The following is an 18,547-nucleotide window of genomic DNA, read 5'->3' on the forward strand; positions in this document are numbered from 1 at the left end:
AAACCATAGTACTGGCACCCAGCAACTGAGTTCCAGACACGTGATGTAAAAACCAGTCGGAATTGAAAGAAGTATATGCAATTCAACCGTAGTTACAGCCTCGAGTATACCCCTTCCTGGGAGACATAATCTTATCATATTTCCCTGGCTAGTTTGGAATTCATAAGGTAGGCCAAGCTGGTCATAAACTTGTGGTGATCCTCCCGCCTGGTTTTTAAGTGCTGGGGTTGCAAGTATATAACACTATGCCTGACTCCAGTACTGTACCTTTCTATTTGAGACAAGGTGTCTTATAGCTTAGGCTAGCCTCTAATATGTTTCTGAAACTGGCTGTGAACTCCTGACCCTCTTGCTTTTACATCCCAGAATTTGACTGAGGCAGGAAGATCACCATGAACCAGAGGACAGACCAGTCTTGACTACAACAAGGCACTGTGGGTTTTTTTTTTTTTTTTTTTTTTTGAGACAGGGTTGCTCTGTAGAGCCCTGGCTGTCCTGGAACCTCTGTAGACCAGGCTAGCCTGGAACTCAGAAATCTGCCTGCCTCTGTCTCCCAAGTGCTGGGATTAAAGGCGTGTGCCACCACCGCCCGGCGGGCGGCACTGTTTTAAAAACAAAACAAAACAAAAAGAAAAAAGAAAAAAGAAAGAAGAGACAAGAATACATTTCATCTCATTCTGAGGCCAGTATTTTCAAAAAGGAAAGAACGACAGACATCACAATAAAATTACAGACCATTATCTTATGACTACAAGGTCTATAAATACAGGCACAAAATCCTAATAAATGGCTGGAGAGATGGCTCAGTGGTTAAGAGCACCGACTGCTCTTCCAGAGGTCCTGAGTTCAAATCCCAGCAACCACAAGGTGGCTCACAACCATCTGTAATGGGACCTGATGCCCTCTTCTGGTGTGTCTGAAGACAGCTACAGTGTACTCATATACATAAAACAAACAAATCTTTAAAAAAATTAAAAAAAACTCAACCAATTAAAATCAAAAGGAACTGCTTCAACATAATAAATGTTACTTATTGAAAAAGCCCCCACAGCTGGACTTAGGATGTAGATGGTAGGCAACTGCTTTGCATGCATGAAACCCTGGGTTTGATTGCTGGCACCAAATTAAAAAAGAGAAAGAGAGAGAGGGACTGGAAGGATGGCTCAGAGGTTAAGAGCACTGACTGCTCTTCCAGAGGTCCTGAGTTCAATCCCCAGCAACCACATGGTGGCTCACAACCATCTGTAATGGGATCTGATGCCCTCTACTGGTGTATCTGAAGACAGCTACAGTGTACTCACATAAAATAAATCTTTAACAAAAAAAGCAAAGAAGAAAGAAAGTAAGAAAGAAAATGGTTTTGGTGACACATGCCTGAAATCCCAGCAGTTGGGAGATAAAAGGCAGGAGGATCAGGAGTTCAAGGTCATCCTGTTATCATTAGCAATCTAGAGCAAGTTCAAGGTTATCTTCCAGTATATAAGAGTCTGTTCTCAAACTGGGTAAATTCAATTACATTCTGTGTGTGTGTGTGTGTTTGAGATGGGGGTCTTTCTACATGGCCCTGGCTGTCCTGGACCTCACTAAATAGGCCAGGCTGGCCTCAAACTCATAGATCCTCCTACCTCTGCCTTTTAAATGCTGGCACTAAAAACAATCTTTGAAAGTGAAACATGTGAAAGTGTTTGCTAAATTCTTTTTTTTAAAAAGACTTATTTATTTATTTATTTATTTATTTATTATATGTAAGTACACTGTAGCTGTCTTCAGACACTCCAGGAGAGGGAGCCAGATCTTGTTACGGATGGTTGTGAGTCACCATGTGGTTGCTGGGATTTGAACTCTGGACCTTCGGAAGAGCAGTCGGGTGCTCTTACCCACTGAGCCAACTCACCAGCCCGCTAAATTCTTAAATATTACACATGACCACTATAAGTACAGATATCACCAGGCCAGTGGAGAGGGGAGCAAAAAGCTCAAGTTAGGACACTTGGCCTAGGTCAGGAGGTAACTTCAGTGGAGGAATATTTCACTTCTTTTGTGTTTGTTTTGGGACAGGGTTTTGTGTAGCTTAGGCCAGCTATGAACTTACTATGTAGCAGAGGATGGCCTTGGACTCCTGGTTCTTCGGTTTCTACCTTAAGTGTTGAGCTCATTGGCATACATGCCTCCTTTTGCTTGGTTGAGTATTTCACTTCTCTCTGACTCCTATACCCCTGTGTGTTTACTGTGCCCCTCTATCACCCCAGAATTATTGATGATGATATTATTGTTGCCAGTTTCTTATCCACTCTACTTTCTTTTGATACAGGGTATCATTATCCAGCACTGGCTGGCCTGAAACTTACTGGACAGACCACATAGGCCTTGAATTCATGCAGATCTGACTGCCTCTGCCTTCTGGGCGAAGGCATTAAAGTTGTATCCCACCATGTGGACCCTAAACTATACTATTTATACATCCATATCAATATAAGAAAATACTTTTTGAACTCATGGTTCTGTGAAACTGGGCTCAAAAGTTCAGAGGATAATTAAATGACTAAATAGATACAAAAAGAGTACCAAACACTAAGTACAATCTTAAAAAAGAAGAGCAAGACATGTATACTGAATTCTGTAAAACATTTGAGAAGTATATTAAAGACTTAAATAAGTGGAAAGATTCTATGTTCGTGGGCTAGCAGGCTTCCTACTGCACACAATGTATGATGACAATATTCCTCGAACTGAGCTACTGGCTCAACATAATCCGAATCCGAATCCCAGCTGACTTTGTGGAAAATTGGTAAGTCCATTATAAAATTCACATAGAATCTCAAAGTACCCAGAATAACTAAAAATCCTGAATAGGAAGAAAAAAATGAAGATAATTTATGATTTCAAAGTTTGCTACAAAGCAGTAATAATAAAGATAATGTAGTATTGGTATAAAGATACATGTATAGATCAATGCAGTAGAATTAAATGTGCAGTAATAAGCTTTCATATTTATGCATAAATGGTCTAACTTAAAAATGGATTTGAATGAAAGAAGATATACGAAAGGTCAATGAGCGCATGAAAGATGTTCAATATCAGTGGCCGTTCGTGAACTGTGACTAAACATCAGGAGTTGCTTCTTCTGTCCACTACGATGAATGTAATAGGACAGGCAATAACAAACACTGACGTTACACTTCTCCCCTATTGATGGTAGGAATATCAAGTGGTGGAGTCATTTTAGAAAATAGGCCATTCCCCTACATAGATTCAACATAGATATCATTCGACTGACTGCTCTACACCTAGGGTTATAATGAAAAGAAATAAAAAGCTGCAAAAATACCACAAAATTGGACATGAATGGTTAACATCATTATTCATAATAAGCTAAAAGGTAAAAACAACCCAAATGTCTGTCAGCTTATGAACTGATAAATAATATGTGTATTCTATACAGTAGCATATTATATAATAATTAAAAGGAGCAATACATTTCTATATGATATAACATGAATAACCCTGGTATATTTGTATAGTGTTGTATTAATTGGTCATAATCATGATATAGAAGCCCTGTAATAACCTCATGGTCTTTCTGAATCATAAAAAAGGGTACTATGCTCAGTCTAGCTTGTTGCTGGGTGTTTTTTGGGGGGATGGGGTGGGGCAGGGTCTCATTTTGTAGCCTAGGCTAGTCTTGAGTGTGTAATCCTCCTCCATCAGCCTCCTAGATGCTGTGATTATAGACGTGAATCGCTGCACTCAGCTTGCTGGCTTATATACACACGAAGACTGGTAAACTCTGCATATACATTTATATGTATAGAAGATAAGAATATTCTGTTCAGCACAGTAAACTGTTCCTAAACATGTTAGAATACGTGCAGTTTCTCTACCTGAGGTCCTAAGTGGGATCTCCAAAGCCTTATTTTCTTGGGTTACTCAGCAGATACAGGGAGCTCATGGCTGCTTCTGGGTCCTTCTTCCTGTCTTCCTTTTCTGTTATTTCTTTCCACTACTTTGTGTGTGTGTGTGTGTGTGTGTGTGTGTCTGTGTAGGTGCTATTATGACTGCTGCACTTTCTCTGTGTTAATGACAGTCTACTTTACTATAACTGGCACCATCCTGAAATTATCTGTCCATATTTTAGGACTAGACTGTAGGCTGTGTGAAGGCAACCACCAAAAGAATCATAGCTGTTATGCCCAGCTGTATTGCCAATGTCTGTCATGATGGGTCCTTGAGAAACATCTGTTTAGTGAATGAAGTGAAATACTTGCTTTGGTAAAGTACTGCGAGGAAAAGGCTTCCTTCCCTACCACCTTCTCATTCTCCTGGTTTTCCAGGTTTGCAAGATATGATGCTCTTTCCATTGTTGCTGGGTTAACAGCATCATTTTGGCCTGGTAGGCTGAGCACTGGGATGGGCTAGTTGGTAGACAACAGCTTCCATGAGGCAATATATATATATATATATATATATATATATATATATATATATATATATATATATAGCCCTGGGCAGACTTCTTCTTCCTTTCCGTGGAGACCATGGCTGGAGTGGATTATGGCATTGGTCCCTGGGAAAAACCCAGCTTGAAGGTGTGAACAACACCTCTTTTCTCTATAGCCCTGGTGTCAAGGCAGACCTTGAACTTGCAATCTTTGTGTCTCAACCTTCCAAAAGGGCGGGATTAATATGCCTGCACCACCAGGATGGCTAGATGCCTGTCTACTATGGCTTTCGCTAAAGGACTGGAACTTCTGTTCTAGAATGAAAGTGAGAGCTGAAGGGGGAAAGTCATCTTAGCTTTGGGTGGTGATCCTAAAAGTCATCAAGAGCAGGAAGGCACTGGTAATCTACTGCAGCTTGGACTGAAGCCTCTTCAGCAGCACTCCTCTACTTTTAGAGGGCACAAGAAAAGATGTGTTTATTAGCCCAGCACTTTGTTGAATTTGGGCCAAGCCAGGAGGGTTACCGTACACAGTAAGAGCATTCTGTCACTGGCTGCTATCAACCTGGTACCCAGCAGTTCAGAAGGCCAAGAAACGATCCCCAAACACCTAACCAGCCTCCATGGAGGCACTATCAAACTCAAGTTCATATGTTTCTGGTCAGAAGAGGAAAGAGAAACAGATTTTTTTTTTTCTTGTTGCTCTGCCTCTGAGCTGATTGTTTCCGTCTTAAGGAGAAGCAATGTAAACGGCAGTGACACTACAGTAGTCCATTTGTCTCCTAAATGGAGACAGAGCCCCGTTTGCTAAGGGAACCCTGAGCTTCTGCCACTCTGCAGGTGTGTAAAGAGCGTCTTAGGGACTGGAGCCTTGGAAACGGGATGTGAAAGTCATGCCTAGCTCCAAGAGAATCGAATAAAACAGACCTAACTTTGAAAAAGCAACAGGGAAGCCACATAGGAGGTGTACAGTGAGGCCTCAGGAACACATGCAACCTGTGTCTTGGGCTCCATGCTACATTCTTCATAGTAAGGGGGATACTTGTGGTCAGCATTGGCTAGGGTGCTGATGGCATGGCACAGAGCAGGACTACATAAGCATGCCTACTGCTCTCTTAAAATGGACTCCCAAATAGCTCTCACTGTTCCTCCTGCTCCTTCCTTGACTGGCTCCAGGTTCGTCCTTTTGCCTTCTCCTTTTCCACCCACCCCCTCCACGACCCCACTCTGAGCTCAGTAAGAGGTACAATTTACTTGGATGTGATTAGCCAGAAGAGGACCACGGCTGACACTGAGAATGCTAACAATGGTTTTCCCAACATTTGACCATCTGTAAGTTTGCAAAGCACAGCTGCCTCTTTGAGGTAGTCATCTGGAGCCATGCAAACTCTCACTCCCCCCTCCCCAAGTGTTTTCCTGTTGCAATTCAGTTCTTTTAATTTACTATGTGGGCAACTCTTCCTTTGGGAAATCTGCATGGGATGAACTGCCCTTCAATTGCTGTGAACAGTGATATGAAGTCGAAAGTTGGGCTTGCTGTGCAGGTGATTGACTTGTTTGTGATAAAGAACAATGTTTAAGATGGGTAAGCCTCAGCTTTCTCAGTGCTGGGTCATCTGCCATCATGTGTTTCTGCTCAGAGATACCCTAGTCTCCATCAAGTGCAGTGACCCGAAGCCAAGAAAGTCTTGCAGGTTTAATAATATCGTCAAGGGAGTTAATTGTTCGGTTTATGACAAGGGTGAATCCCGGGGTTTGCTCTCATTCTGTCTGTGATGCTGGGGGTTAGGAAGACTTCCTGTGCATAGATGAGCCTGAGAACTACCACATGAAGGACCCAGTTCTCTGTCACCCTCTGTACCCTCTAGGCAGGAGCACCCAGGCTGGACAGCCCTCACCCGCGCAAGGGTTCTGTTTGTACCATCACTGGAATGTCTCTGAGAAGTAGCCATATACTAAGGAGCCTAACTGGGAAGCCATTTGCTTGGAGGCTGCATTTGATCTTTACTGGCCTCTCCCGTCTGTTTTCAGGCCTTCTTTTGGGCATTCCCAGTCTCCCCCACCCCAGCCTTCAGTGACAGTCACATTTCAGACATTCTTTCAATCCTGAATGTGACAAACATAGAGGAAGCCTTATTTTTAATTTTCAACCTTATTTCAGCAAAGCTAGAACATGTAGAAATCTCTCCTAGTTCACTAAAGCTCTGTCTTAAAAGCAATATGATCCTTGGCCGGCCTTGAACTCTTTCTGCCTCTATCTCCTCGGTAGCTGGCATTGCAACCACGTGCCATTATGAGTATGTGCTATCATACCTGGCCAATGCAATTCTCTAATTGGCTCTTTCATGTAATTGTTACTTTAATCTTACATATCCACGGACTGAGTCATAGTGTGTTGTCACAGGCATCCTTTGTGGAACAGGGACATGTGAAGGCCCTACGTGCTTGCCAGTGAGGTGTGTCTACAGGGTGTGTGTTACAGTTCTGGCTCCTGCCAAACAGGCTGGTGCTGCTGGCACAAACTAAGCACTAGGACAGTGGAGCCCCGTCCTCTATGACTTCAGAGTCCAGAAGGCCTTAGACACACCAAAAACCGAGGCTGAGCCCTACCTGCCTTTATCATTGGAGGTGGAAGAGGCTGGCTAGCAGGCCTGGAGAAGACCATTTTCCTGGAATCCAGCAGAAGTCGGCAGTACCCCGCAATCAGGCAGGCAAAGTTGGTGGCTTCAGGCCACTCCATCAACAGCACCAGAGGCTACGGAAAAGATGGTTCAAAACATAAAGACATGAGAAGGCGGGAGGGAGACATTTCTGGGAAGAGAGTAACAAAGAAAAACCATGTTGAGTAGTTACCCGAACCATACATTCCAAACCCCTATTTGAGGTCCATGGCCAGGCAGTTTCCTCTGACGTGGTATTCCTCTGTAGTAAATGCTTCCTTAGGTATCAGCAGTAAAGAAACCTTTACTCACGCATTTCATGAACCACCTTTACTGAAAATGACTAAACTTATGTAACATCATGTGACTGCTCAGTGGCTGTATTTGCATTTGTCAGAGCTCAGCAGATGTGTGGACCAGCTGGGAGAGTGGGGGTGAAGCTGCGAATCTAGGCTAGGCTGAGGGATGGCCTGGAATATCCTTGAATGTAAGCACCTTGGCTGCATGAAGTAGCCTTTGCTGCTCTCCATATGTCCTGACAACACCCAAATGAGTTCCCTGGATACAATACTCCATAGAATGGAGTCTTGTGACTTTAGGGACAAAACTTTTCTGGTCTAAGCCCTGCTTGGACTTTCCTGATCTCCTTTCTATTTTCTGTATGTTCCAAAGTAGAAATGGCTGCTGACTTTTTTTTCTTTTGACATAGAATTCTCACTCTGTACCTCTGGAATTTACTTTACCCTTTTTTTTGGTCTCTTTTTTCATTCATCAATTAATGTATTCACTTTACATGATGATTGCACCCCTCCTTCCTTTTCTTCCAGTTCTACCCTCCCACTCCATTCCATGAAGAAGGGGAAGTCCCTGCTGAGTACCAACCCACCCTGGTACCTCAAGTCTCTGCAGGACTAAGCACATCCTCTCCCACTGAGGCCAGACAAGGCAGCCCAGCTAGGGCGAAGAGATCCAAAGGCAGACAACAGAGTCTGAGTCAGAGACTTTATAACCTAGGCTGGCGCAGATGCTTAGCAATCTTTCTTTACAAAACAACATGTATGTATGTATGTATGTATGTACACACACACACACACACACACACACACACACACACACACACACAGGCATTCCTCTGCATTGTTGCCTGCACACCAGAAGAGGGCACCAGATCCTATTATAGGCATTTGTGAGTCAATACATGAGCTCTGGGAATTGAATTCAGGATCACTAAAAGAGCAGCCAGTGCTCTCAACTGTCCCTCCAGTCCCTTATTGGTGTTTCTTTTTCTGTTTCTTTCTTTCTTATTGTTCTCTCTCCCTCCCCTCTCTATCTCTCAACACAAGTTTTCTCTGTGTACCACTGAACACTGGCTGTCCTGGAACTTACTGAGTAGACCAGGATGGCCTTGAACTTACAGATCTACCTGCCTCTACCCACCAACTGCTGTGATTAAATGTGTGAACCACCACTGTCCAGCTGTTTATTAAAGGTGGTAGGTTAAACAAGCTATGCAGATAGTTTTGTTATGGGAATTACAGATCTTATGATATATTAACTATTATACTCCATGCAATGTTAAAGAAGATTTTAGTATTCCATATTCATTTGACCTCAATGATCCACTTTTTACAGAAAATCTCATATCAAGGTTCTTGTTATTTTTTTTTCAGTGCTAGAAATGGAGTGTACGACTTTGTGCACTCTGGGCAAGCACTCTACTATCAAACTACTTCTCTGGTCCCAATTGTTGCTGTTTTTATTTTATTTTATTTTATTTATTTTTATTTTTGGGGGGAGGGGTTCAAGACAGGGTTTCTCTGTATAACCCTGGCTGTCCTGGAACTCACTTTGTAGACCAGGCTGGCCTCAAACTCAGAAATCCGCCTGCCTCTGTCTCTCGAGTGCTGGGATTAAAGGCATGTGCCACCACGCCCAGCTGTTTATTTTTAATTAATTAATTAATTAATTTTTTAAAGGTTGTTATGAGCCACCATGTGGTTGCTGGGAATTGAACTCAGGACCTCGGGAAGAACAGTCAGTGCTCTTAACCACTGAGCCATCTCTCCAGCCTCTGTTGCTGTTTTTCTGTTTTTAAGTCCACGTTGGGAAATATTATCACACTCAGTTGACTGAGCCTTGCGTTACCTGCTTAACTCTTTCAGAGATTCCTACAATGATACACAAAACAGCAACCTTCTTGAGATTTTACCTATCATTTTTTTTAAGATTTATTTATTTGTTATATGAAGACACTGTAGCTGTCTTCAGACACTCCAGAAGAGGGCGCCAGATCTCGTTATGGATGGTTGTGAGCCACCATGTGGTTGCTGGGATTTGAACTCTGGACCTTCGGAAGAGCAGTCGGGTGCTCTTACCCACTGAGCCATCTCACCAGCCCTTTACCTATCATTTTTAAAGTGTCACTTGGGTAAGTTGGAACACATTGAAGTGATATAATAACTTGTGCAGACTGGTTGAGAAGGGAGCCATGGACTATGAGGAGCCGTGACCTTGGGGTTACTAGAGGACTTTACTTAGAAAGCTAGGTTAAGGTGTAGCGCGTGCCCATAATGCTAGTGTTTGGAGGTGAAGGCAGGAAGACCAAAAGTTCAAGGTTACCTTGGATACCTAGTGAATTGGAGGATAGCCTGGTGTGCAATAAAAGTCTGTTTCAAACAGGGAATATGACTCAGTAGTAGTATCTTTGCCTAACATGAGCGAGGCCCTAGGTTTTATTTCCAGCACCACCAAATAAAAGCCCCCCAAAATGAAGAAGGAGCATCCCTTTTTGTTTAGGAGGTGACCGAAGCAGTCCAGGAGAGAAATCATTAGGACCTTACTTCATGAGCATTTAATAAAACCCAATCAACAACTAAATCAACTACCTTTGGAACAGTTTTGAATTCAAACTAGTCCAGCTGGTGGCTGAAGACTGATCAGTTTTCTTTGCTAATTCTCAGGGTTGAGTTGAACATACACTAGTTCATTCAGACCGGTGCTCAGTGCTTGTTTGTATGCTTTATTTATTGATCTATTTAAATGTTCTCCTTTATTTTATATGTATAATTGTTTTGCCTGCATGCATGTCAGTGCACAACATGCTTGTCTGGTGTCCTTGGAGACCAGAAGAAGGCATTGGATCCCTGAGAACTGGAGTTATGAATTGATTTTAAGCTGTCAGAGGCTACTGAGAATGAAACTTGTGTCTTCCGGAAGAGCTGCCAGAGCTCTTAATTTCTGAGTCATGTCTCTAGCCAGTTTGTATGTATTGCTGATACAGGGTCACAATTCAAGCTTGTTCCTGAATTGAGACCCTCCTACCTCAGCCTCCTAAATATTAGGATTACAGGCTTCCACCACCATGCCCTACTTCAGGGTTAGAGGAAAAATATTTTAGATCTTACAGGTCACTCAGGTTTTGTTGAAACAGCACTGCCACCATAGTGTGGTGGAGCTGAAATGACAGGCTATGAAAATAGCCATCCATAGATAATCTGCAAACTAAACAAATGGCTATGATTGTGTTAATATAAATATTTATAGAGGCAGGTGGTGGGTTAAAGTCAGCTTACAGGGCATAGTCTGATTTAGTCAACACTTCTTTTAATTTGCTACCTTTTGTTTGTTTGAGACAGTGTCTTGCTATGTAGCCTGGGCTAGCCTCAAAATATTGGTAATTCTCATACCTAAGATTCCCAAGTGCTGGCATTACAGGCATGCACAACTATTCGCGAACATGGTATATTTTTTGGTTGGGTTGAGTTTTGAGAGAAGATTTCACTATGTAGCCCAGGCTAGCCTGGGATTCATGATCTTTCCCCTTCAGCTTCTCAGGAACCTTTTGTCAGCTGTGATCACTCTCTGCTTTTGACAGTCTTCTCTGTTTCTGTGAAGTGACACTGTGCTCTGGTTCTGTGATTTCCCCTAGCCATCTTTGCATTGGTCTCTTTATTTTTAAAATTTATATCTATATGTCTGCATGATAGCATTCACTCATTTGTGCAGGTGTCCTAGGAAGCCACAAGAAGATGGAGCTAAAATTACAGGTGGTCATGGGCTGCTTGATGATGTGGTTGCTGGGAAATGAACTCAGGTCCTCTGGCAGGGCAGCAAGTGCACTTATTCACAGAAGCATCTTTCCATCCCAGTCTGGCTCGCTAGCTGGCTTGTCTTTTCTTTTTTCTTTTTTAATATTTATTTATTTATTGTTTGTAAGTACACTGTAGCTGTCTTTAGACACTCCAGAAGAGGGCATCAGATTTCATTACCGATGGTTGTGAGCCACCATGTGGTTGCTGGGATTTGAACTCAGGACCTTTGGAAGAGCAGTCGGCGGCGCTCTTAACTGTTGAGCCATCTCACCAGCCTCGGTAGCTGGCTTGTCTTGTGTAGCTTTCTACCTTTTGTAGGCTGCAGGCTTCATCTACAATCCCTGATTCTCCTCATGATGGATCAGCATTATCTCTCTGGTGGGGTTCCTGAATCAGTGTTTCATTTAATGCCTCCCCCAAGCTCTTATTCTTTTCCCAAAACACACAATGCCATGAGTCAAACACCTTTTTTTTTTTTTTTTTTTTGAGACAAGGTCTCATCTTGTGTAGTCTAGCTTGACCTGTATTATGTATCTATCCCATACTAATCCTATACTGCAGCAATCCTCTGGCCCCAGCCTCTAGAGTGCTATCACATCCAGCTTCATTCATTAAATAGTTTTTGAATATCCAGTTCCAACGCTTGTCACAGTAAGGCATTTGTATTGTCACTGAAGGAACAAGTTAATGACTAATGATGCTTCTATTAAATTCATGAAATACCATGGAAAGGGAAAATGAACAGTCTATATATATTGAGGAGAAATGGCTCTTTTCTCATGAGGGGAAACATAGATTTAAATGCTATCTAGTCAACTAGAAAATATCATCCTGAGTAAGGTAACCCAGACTCAAAAGGACATGCATGGTATGTACTCACTGATAAGTGGATATTAGCCAAAAAAGTTCAGAATAGCCATGATACACCCCACAGAGCCAAAGAAGGTAAACAAGAAGGAAGACCCAAGTGAGGATGCTTGAATCCCACTTAGACAAGGGACAAGGGACAAAATAGTCATGGGAGGTAGAGGAAGGGAGGGAGGGACATGGGTGAAGAGGGGAGAGGAATTGGGGAGCAGGATCAGGTGTGGGAAGAGACAGGAGAGAGACCCAGAAGGCCAGGAAAACGAATGGAAATCTGCAGCTGCCTGGGTGTGGGGATGTGGGGGGTCTCTAGGTACTCCCTGACACCTGAGAGGGGGAGGCTCCTAGGAGTCAGTGCAGAGATGCCTAACAGTGGGGACATGGAACCTGAAGGGGCCACCTCCTTTAGCCAGGCAGGACCCCCCAGTGAAGGAATAAGGACACCAACCCATCCACAAATTTTCTACCTAAAATTTGTCCTGTCTACAAGAAATGCAGGGACAAATATGGAGCAGAGACTGAAGGAATGGCTAACCAATAACTGGCCCAACTTGAGACTCATGCATGTATGTCTCCAATCCCTGACACTATTAATGATACTTTGTTATGCTTACAGACAGGAGCCTAGTTTAACTGTCCTCTGAAAGGCTCTATCTAGCAGCTGACTGAATGAGATGCAGATATCCGCAGCCACACATCGGATGGGACATAGGTGACCCATTTATGGAAGAGTGGGGAGAAGGATTGAAAGCCCTGAAGGGGATAGAAACCTCTCAGGAAGACCAACAGAGTCAATTAACCTGGGTAGAAACTGAATCACCAACCAAAGAGCATACACTGGCTGGACAGAGGCCCCCCCCCCCAGGCACATATGTAGCAAGCAGAGGGCTGCCTTGTCCTGCCTCATTGAGAGCAGATGTGCTTAATCCTGCAGAGACTTGATGCATTGTGGTTGGGGGGATACTGGGATACCCCGGGGGGGCACCCTCTCGTAGGTGAATGGGAGGAGATTGGGGAGGGACTTTGTGAGGGGGGACCAGGAGAGGGGCAGCATTTTGGATATAAATAAATAAATAAGTGTATGTTTTCCAGTCATTATTATCAAGGGACTCTGATGATGTTTGTTCCTTCAGTCAATGGAAACTTCTGAGTCACAACAGAATGGTCAGCCTTATATAAGACAGAGAAAAAAGGTAGACTGGGGCAGGGGAGCCAGAAAGACTTGTAGAGGTTTGTATGCTGACAGCTGCTGCCATCATTACTGGGAGGACACAAGAGTCACCAGGTTTGCTTCAGGGCATTTGTGAGCATCATGGCAATTCCCACTGCTATGGCTTTATTTTAGGACCCTACTGACTTCTCCATACTGCTCAAGGTATGTGATGATGCTGAGAAGAGGAGGGGGAGGCAGGTTCTTAGCCTTGCCTTGTGTCTCCAGTCTCAAGTTCTTCATCTGTGTGCATTTATGCCTCATCTGTAGGTGCGTTTTGTCATCTCACACTCTGGAAGAGTTTGGGGTATGATAACTTAAGGATCTCCAGTAGCCTTCTAATTGGCTTTCTCTGCCTCTATTGTCTTCCTATTTCACTTCCTTATTACTACCTAAGGATTTTTTCTAATGCACAACTCTTATTGTAACTTAACACGGTCAATACTGATGAAATCCAACTACCTTACAACACGATCTGGACCTACATCTTCCTACTACATGAACCCTACCTCTTCAACCACATGTGTCTTAGCTTGGCTTATATGCCCTCTTCCCATATCACCACTGCTTGCCTTACACTCAAACGATGGTATATAATTTAACTTGCCAAGCTACTTTATCCCCTGTTTTGTTTTGTTTTGTTTGTTTGCTTGCTTTTTCGAGACAGGGTTTCTCTGTGTAGCCCTAGCTGTCCTGGAACTCACTTTGTAGACCAGGCTGGCCTTGAACTCAGAAATCCTCCTGCCTCTGCCTCCCGAGTGCTGGGATTAAAGGCGCGCACCACCACGCCCGGCTACTTTATCCCTCTTATCCCTTAACCTGTGCTGCTGCCTCTAGCTAAAAGGTACCTGCATTTTGTCCTGTCCACCCGGCAAGCCGTGACACGTTGCCGAGCCACCTCCTGAAGAGCAAGATCAGCTGCCAGCTATAGCCACTCATTCCAGAATAGAACAACCAGGCCCCTGCCTTTGTGGAGCTTATGATGTAACTGGCAATAAATCATATACCAAATAATCTCAAAACCAAATATGACCACAAGGTGTGATAAGAACCGTGAAGGGAAATTACAAAGCTACCAGAAAGAACATAGATTATCCTAGAGCACTGTAGGCTGGGCATGAATTTGTGCATATGTGACATTTGGTTTCAGAGGCTGGAAGAAGCTTCTTTGAGGAAATGACATTGACTGACAACTAGAATATAGGACTATTTTGCCCAGGATGAGTGGTTGATTGATGGAGCGACAAATGAATGGGTTTGCTGACCCTGGCTGGGCTGCAAGAATGCCAGACAGCCTCACAGCCTTATTTTTGTCTTCTCTCTCTCTCTCTCCCTCTCTTCTTCCTTTCTTAGTTTCTTGGCTGGTGGGTTGGCTGACTATGGAGTCTGACTAACTGGATTAACTGATTTCTCTTCAGTTTCTCCTTACCCCCAGGCAGTCCAGTATCATCAATAAAACAGCAAGAGGGCAACATCCTGCACTTTAAGAAGGCCAAGCACATCAATAAGTGGCTCAAGAAACCATGCCCATCCCATCAGTAGCTTTTCTTCCAGATATCCAATTGGGCCCCACCATGGGCTAAGCGTGACCCGTAAAAGAATACAGATGAGCTTTTGCCAACAGGGGTAAAAATTTGAATTAAGGGGTACTGGAGAGATGGTTCAGAGGTTAAGAGCAGTAGTTGCTCTTTCAGAGGTCCTGAGTTCAATTTCCAACAACCACATGGTGGCTCACAACCGTCTGTAATGAGATCTGGTGCCCTCTTCTTGCCTACAGTCATACATACAGGATGCTGTATTCATAATAAAGAACTCCCCCCCCCCCAAGACAGATGTTTGTTAAAAAAAAAAAAAAAGAATTAAGGGAAGGTCAGCAGAGGTTAGATAGGTTTCAGAAAAGTTCGAAAACAACCATTTACCTTAAATAGGATTTCAATGATCATGATGCCCCATGTAACACTTGTCCATACAGAAAGCAGTAAAGCAATAAAGCTTGAGCAGGAGAACTGGAGACGTGCTGGGCCACAAGAGATCCCATGGGACGTCCCTTGGATTGTTTCCTTTTTGCCCTCATGTGTTTCTATAGTAATGGAGTATGGTAATGGCCCAGAGGTGTCTGTTTCAGTTTGTTGTCTCTGGGAGAACAATATGTGAACACTACCTCATGTTTTCTCTACTATGAACAAGGCAGCTGAGTGAAAGCTGTAACTAAATATGCCCAGGCCATCTTCAAGTGGAAAATGAGATAAGGAGAGCGGCGTTTAAGGCATTTAGGCAGCCAGGAGAAGCTACAGCAGGGATTAATTGGGCATGCTTCAGCTGTATCTCCTTCCTGGGGTGCCCTGGTATAGAATTAGCTCACTCCAGCAACTCTGACAAGAGAAAAAGGGTGAGAAGCCAAGGCCTGGAGGGGCAAGGGTACCAGATGGGGGTCCTTGACTGGTCCCACAGGGGACCAGTCCATTTGAGTTCTTTCCTCCATAACACCAGGGAAGGCTAATTGGGCATAGCCAGACAATTTTGGGGTGAGGCAGAATATCACTTTAAAGCAATGGTTCTCAAGCTAGCTGTACAGCAGAGTCACCCAGGAGCCTAGAAAGACTTAGCTATCCCTGCATCCACCTCCAGGAATGCCGACTTAAATGGTCTGGGAGGAACAGCAGGAGTAATCAGAGATTCCTATATGTTTACACATGAGCCAGGTGTTGAGGAGAAGGCATGCCTGTGATCCCATCATTCTGGAGGGTAGAGGAAGTAGGATCAGAAGTTCAAGGTCATTCTTTGAGGCCAGTGTAGATTATATGAGACACTGTTTCAAAACAAAGCCAAATCCAAAATCATTGGGCATGACTCTTCCGGTTAGTCATGGATGGCAAGTACTGCTTCAAGTGAATAATCTGTTCTAGCAGACCCTTCTGGAATAGAATATTCTCAGGCCAGAGTGGGATGTCTAGGAGGAACTGGACCAAGTTTGATTTCTAACTTCCATCTCCTCTGCTACGGAAATTCAGGCAGCTGAAATAGATGTGTAATTGATGCTTCATGGGTAGCAGTGTACCGATCTTACAACCAGATACTCTCCTGTTTATTTATTTTACATTTATTGATTCTGTGTGTATATGACTCTCTGTGTGTGCTAGGGCATGAGTGTGGAGGTCAGAGGACATCTTATAGAAGTTTGTTCTCTTTTCAAATTTTATGAGACCTGGGGATTAAATTCAGGTCCCCAGGACTGGGCAGGAAGCTACATTACCTGCTGAACCATCTCACTTGTCCTCCTTCTTTCTTTTTGAGTGAGGATCTCCCTATATAACCCAGCCTGGCCTTAAACTCTTGATCCACTGGCATTATAGCCTCCTAAGTGCTCGGTTGGATTCTAGGCATCCATCCTCATGCACAAATGCAATCCATTCTTTAAAACCTCTAATCAGTGCATTTTTATAAAAAGGTTTATTTTATGTATATGAGTACACTGTAGCTGTATAGATGACTGTGGTTGTTGGGAATTGAACTCAGGACCTCTGCTCACTCTGGCCCTGTCCGCTCTGGCCCAGAGACTTCTTATTATATGTAAGTACACTGTAGTTGTTATGGATGTCATGGATGTAGATGTCATGTCATACATGCCCAGGAGAGGGCATCAGATCTCATTACAGATGGTTGTGAGCCACCATGTGGTTCCTGGGATTTGAACTCAGGACCTTCGGAAGAGCAGTCAGTGCTCTTAACCTCTGAGCCATCTCTCCAGCCCCAGTGCATTTGTTAATTGCTGAGTTATCTATATTCCAACCAAGCTATTAGTATAATGTTGTTATTCATCGTTTATTTTCCTGTGGAAAAAGATTGAATGTTGCATCCATTTTCTAGAGAATGGATTGGTAAGCCACACAGCAGACATCACTGATGCTTTTTGGTAACAAAGCTGGCATCGAATGGCATGCTTATCAATTAAACAATATTTTTATGCTACCATATGAAAGCTGGGAATGTAGCTCAGTTTGTAGAGTACACACACAGCTTGCCTACCATATATAAAACCCTGGGTGTGGTGGCACATAAACTGTGCATGGTGGCACACACTGTAATCATAGCACTTGGGAGGTAGAGGTAGGAAAATAATCACTTCATGGGCTTCTTGTTATCTCAGCTCTAGAGCAAGTTTGAGGCCAGTCTGAGTGAGATACACGAAACCCTGTCCCAAAAGTAAAATAAAGGAAGGAAAGGAAGGAAAAAATGTAATGAGTACTTGCTATTTTAAAACTTTGTTGGCATTAATTTCTTATCGTTGCTATAACACATGACTCCAAATTTAGTAGCTTATATAATATACATCTATTCCTTTAAAGTCTTTGAGGTCAGAGGTCCAATGCAAGTGCTACTGGGTTAAAAGTCAAGTGCAAGGCTGTCTGTGTCACTTTTGGTGGTCTAGAGTTGGATCTATTTCCTTACCTTCCCTGGTCCTGGATGTCACCCACACTCCTTGGTCCTTGGCTTCTTCCCTAATCAAGGCCATCAAGGGTGCCTCATTACATTGCTCCAACTTTCTCTCCAGATTCTCTCACATAGACCAACTCTATTGACTACATTAGTCCCACTTGACTAATTCATGCTAATCTCCCTATTTTAAGGTCAGCCGATTAGCAATCTTAATTGCATCTGCACTTCTTATTCCATTCTGTCATAGCATATTCACAGGTTTGGAGGATTATGGAATAGACATATTTAGGAGGGGATTATTCTACCTATTGTATGTGGTAAATCCTATTACAACTTATAACAATGATGACACCTAGTGGATAATTTCCCCCAAGTTTTCTCTTGCATTATGTTAGTTTTCCTAAGAGGGGCTGGCTGAAGCATTTATCACTTGGATTTATACCTTTGAGCACTCATATCATCTACCTGACCATTGCTCACCACTCACTCCTAAACTGCAACCTTTTAGCCCCATCTATTCAGCACAATCTTCGATTTATCCCAAAAGGTAGTGTTATCTCACCACCTAGTCATGCATGATGTGTTCGAGTTCTTTACCCGGGGACATTGTTCTTTCTGCACATTGGATATGTACAGTAGGCAATAGGGCTGGGAATAAAACACACTCATTGTGAACAAGAAAGGAGGGGCCACCCATGCCTAGCACGGGTTTCACATCTGTTCCTTTGCTTTACAGTTGCCTTGCTTCCGCCTATCTTACATGCTGGTCCAAATCAGCCTTTATTCTGTTAGCCCTCTGCTCAAGGACCTACAGTGTATTCCCACTAATCAACCACATTGAATCTAA

General features: G+C 43.3%; 1 protein-coding gene across 4 annotated transcripts in view; it reads right to left on the minus strand.

The window, feature by feature from the left end:
* The window catches only part of Frmpd3 (FERM and PDZ domain containing 3), a 92,730-nt gene that overhangs the window by 9,101 nt on the left and 65,082 nt on the right, over window positions 1–18,547 (minus strand). For all 4 annotated transcript variants that reach the window (XM_085838004.1, XM_021154008.2, XM_085838002.1 and 1 more), the window contains one exon: window positions 7,049–7,193. In XM_085838004.1, coding sequence (XP_085694130.1) covers window positions 7,049–7,193 — 145 coding nt within the window. The remainder of the gene's footprint in view (window positions 1–7,048; window positions 7,194–18,547) is intronic.

The sequence above is a fragment of the Mus caroli genome, unplaced genomic scaffold, assembly GCF_978045245.1.
Source record: "Mus caroli unplaced genomic scaffold, Mus_caroli_1 scaffold_5, whole genome shotgun sequence".
Taxonomy (NCBI): Eukaryota; Metazoa; Chordata; class Mammalia; order Rodentia; family Muridae; genus Mus; species Mus caroli.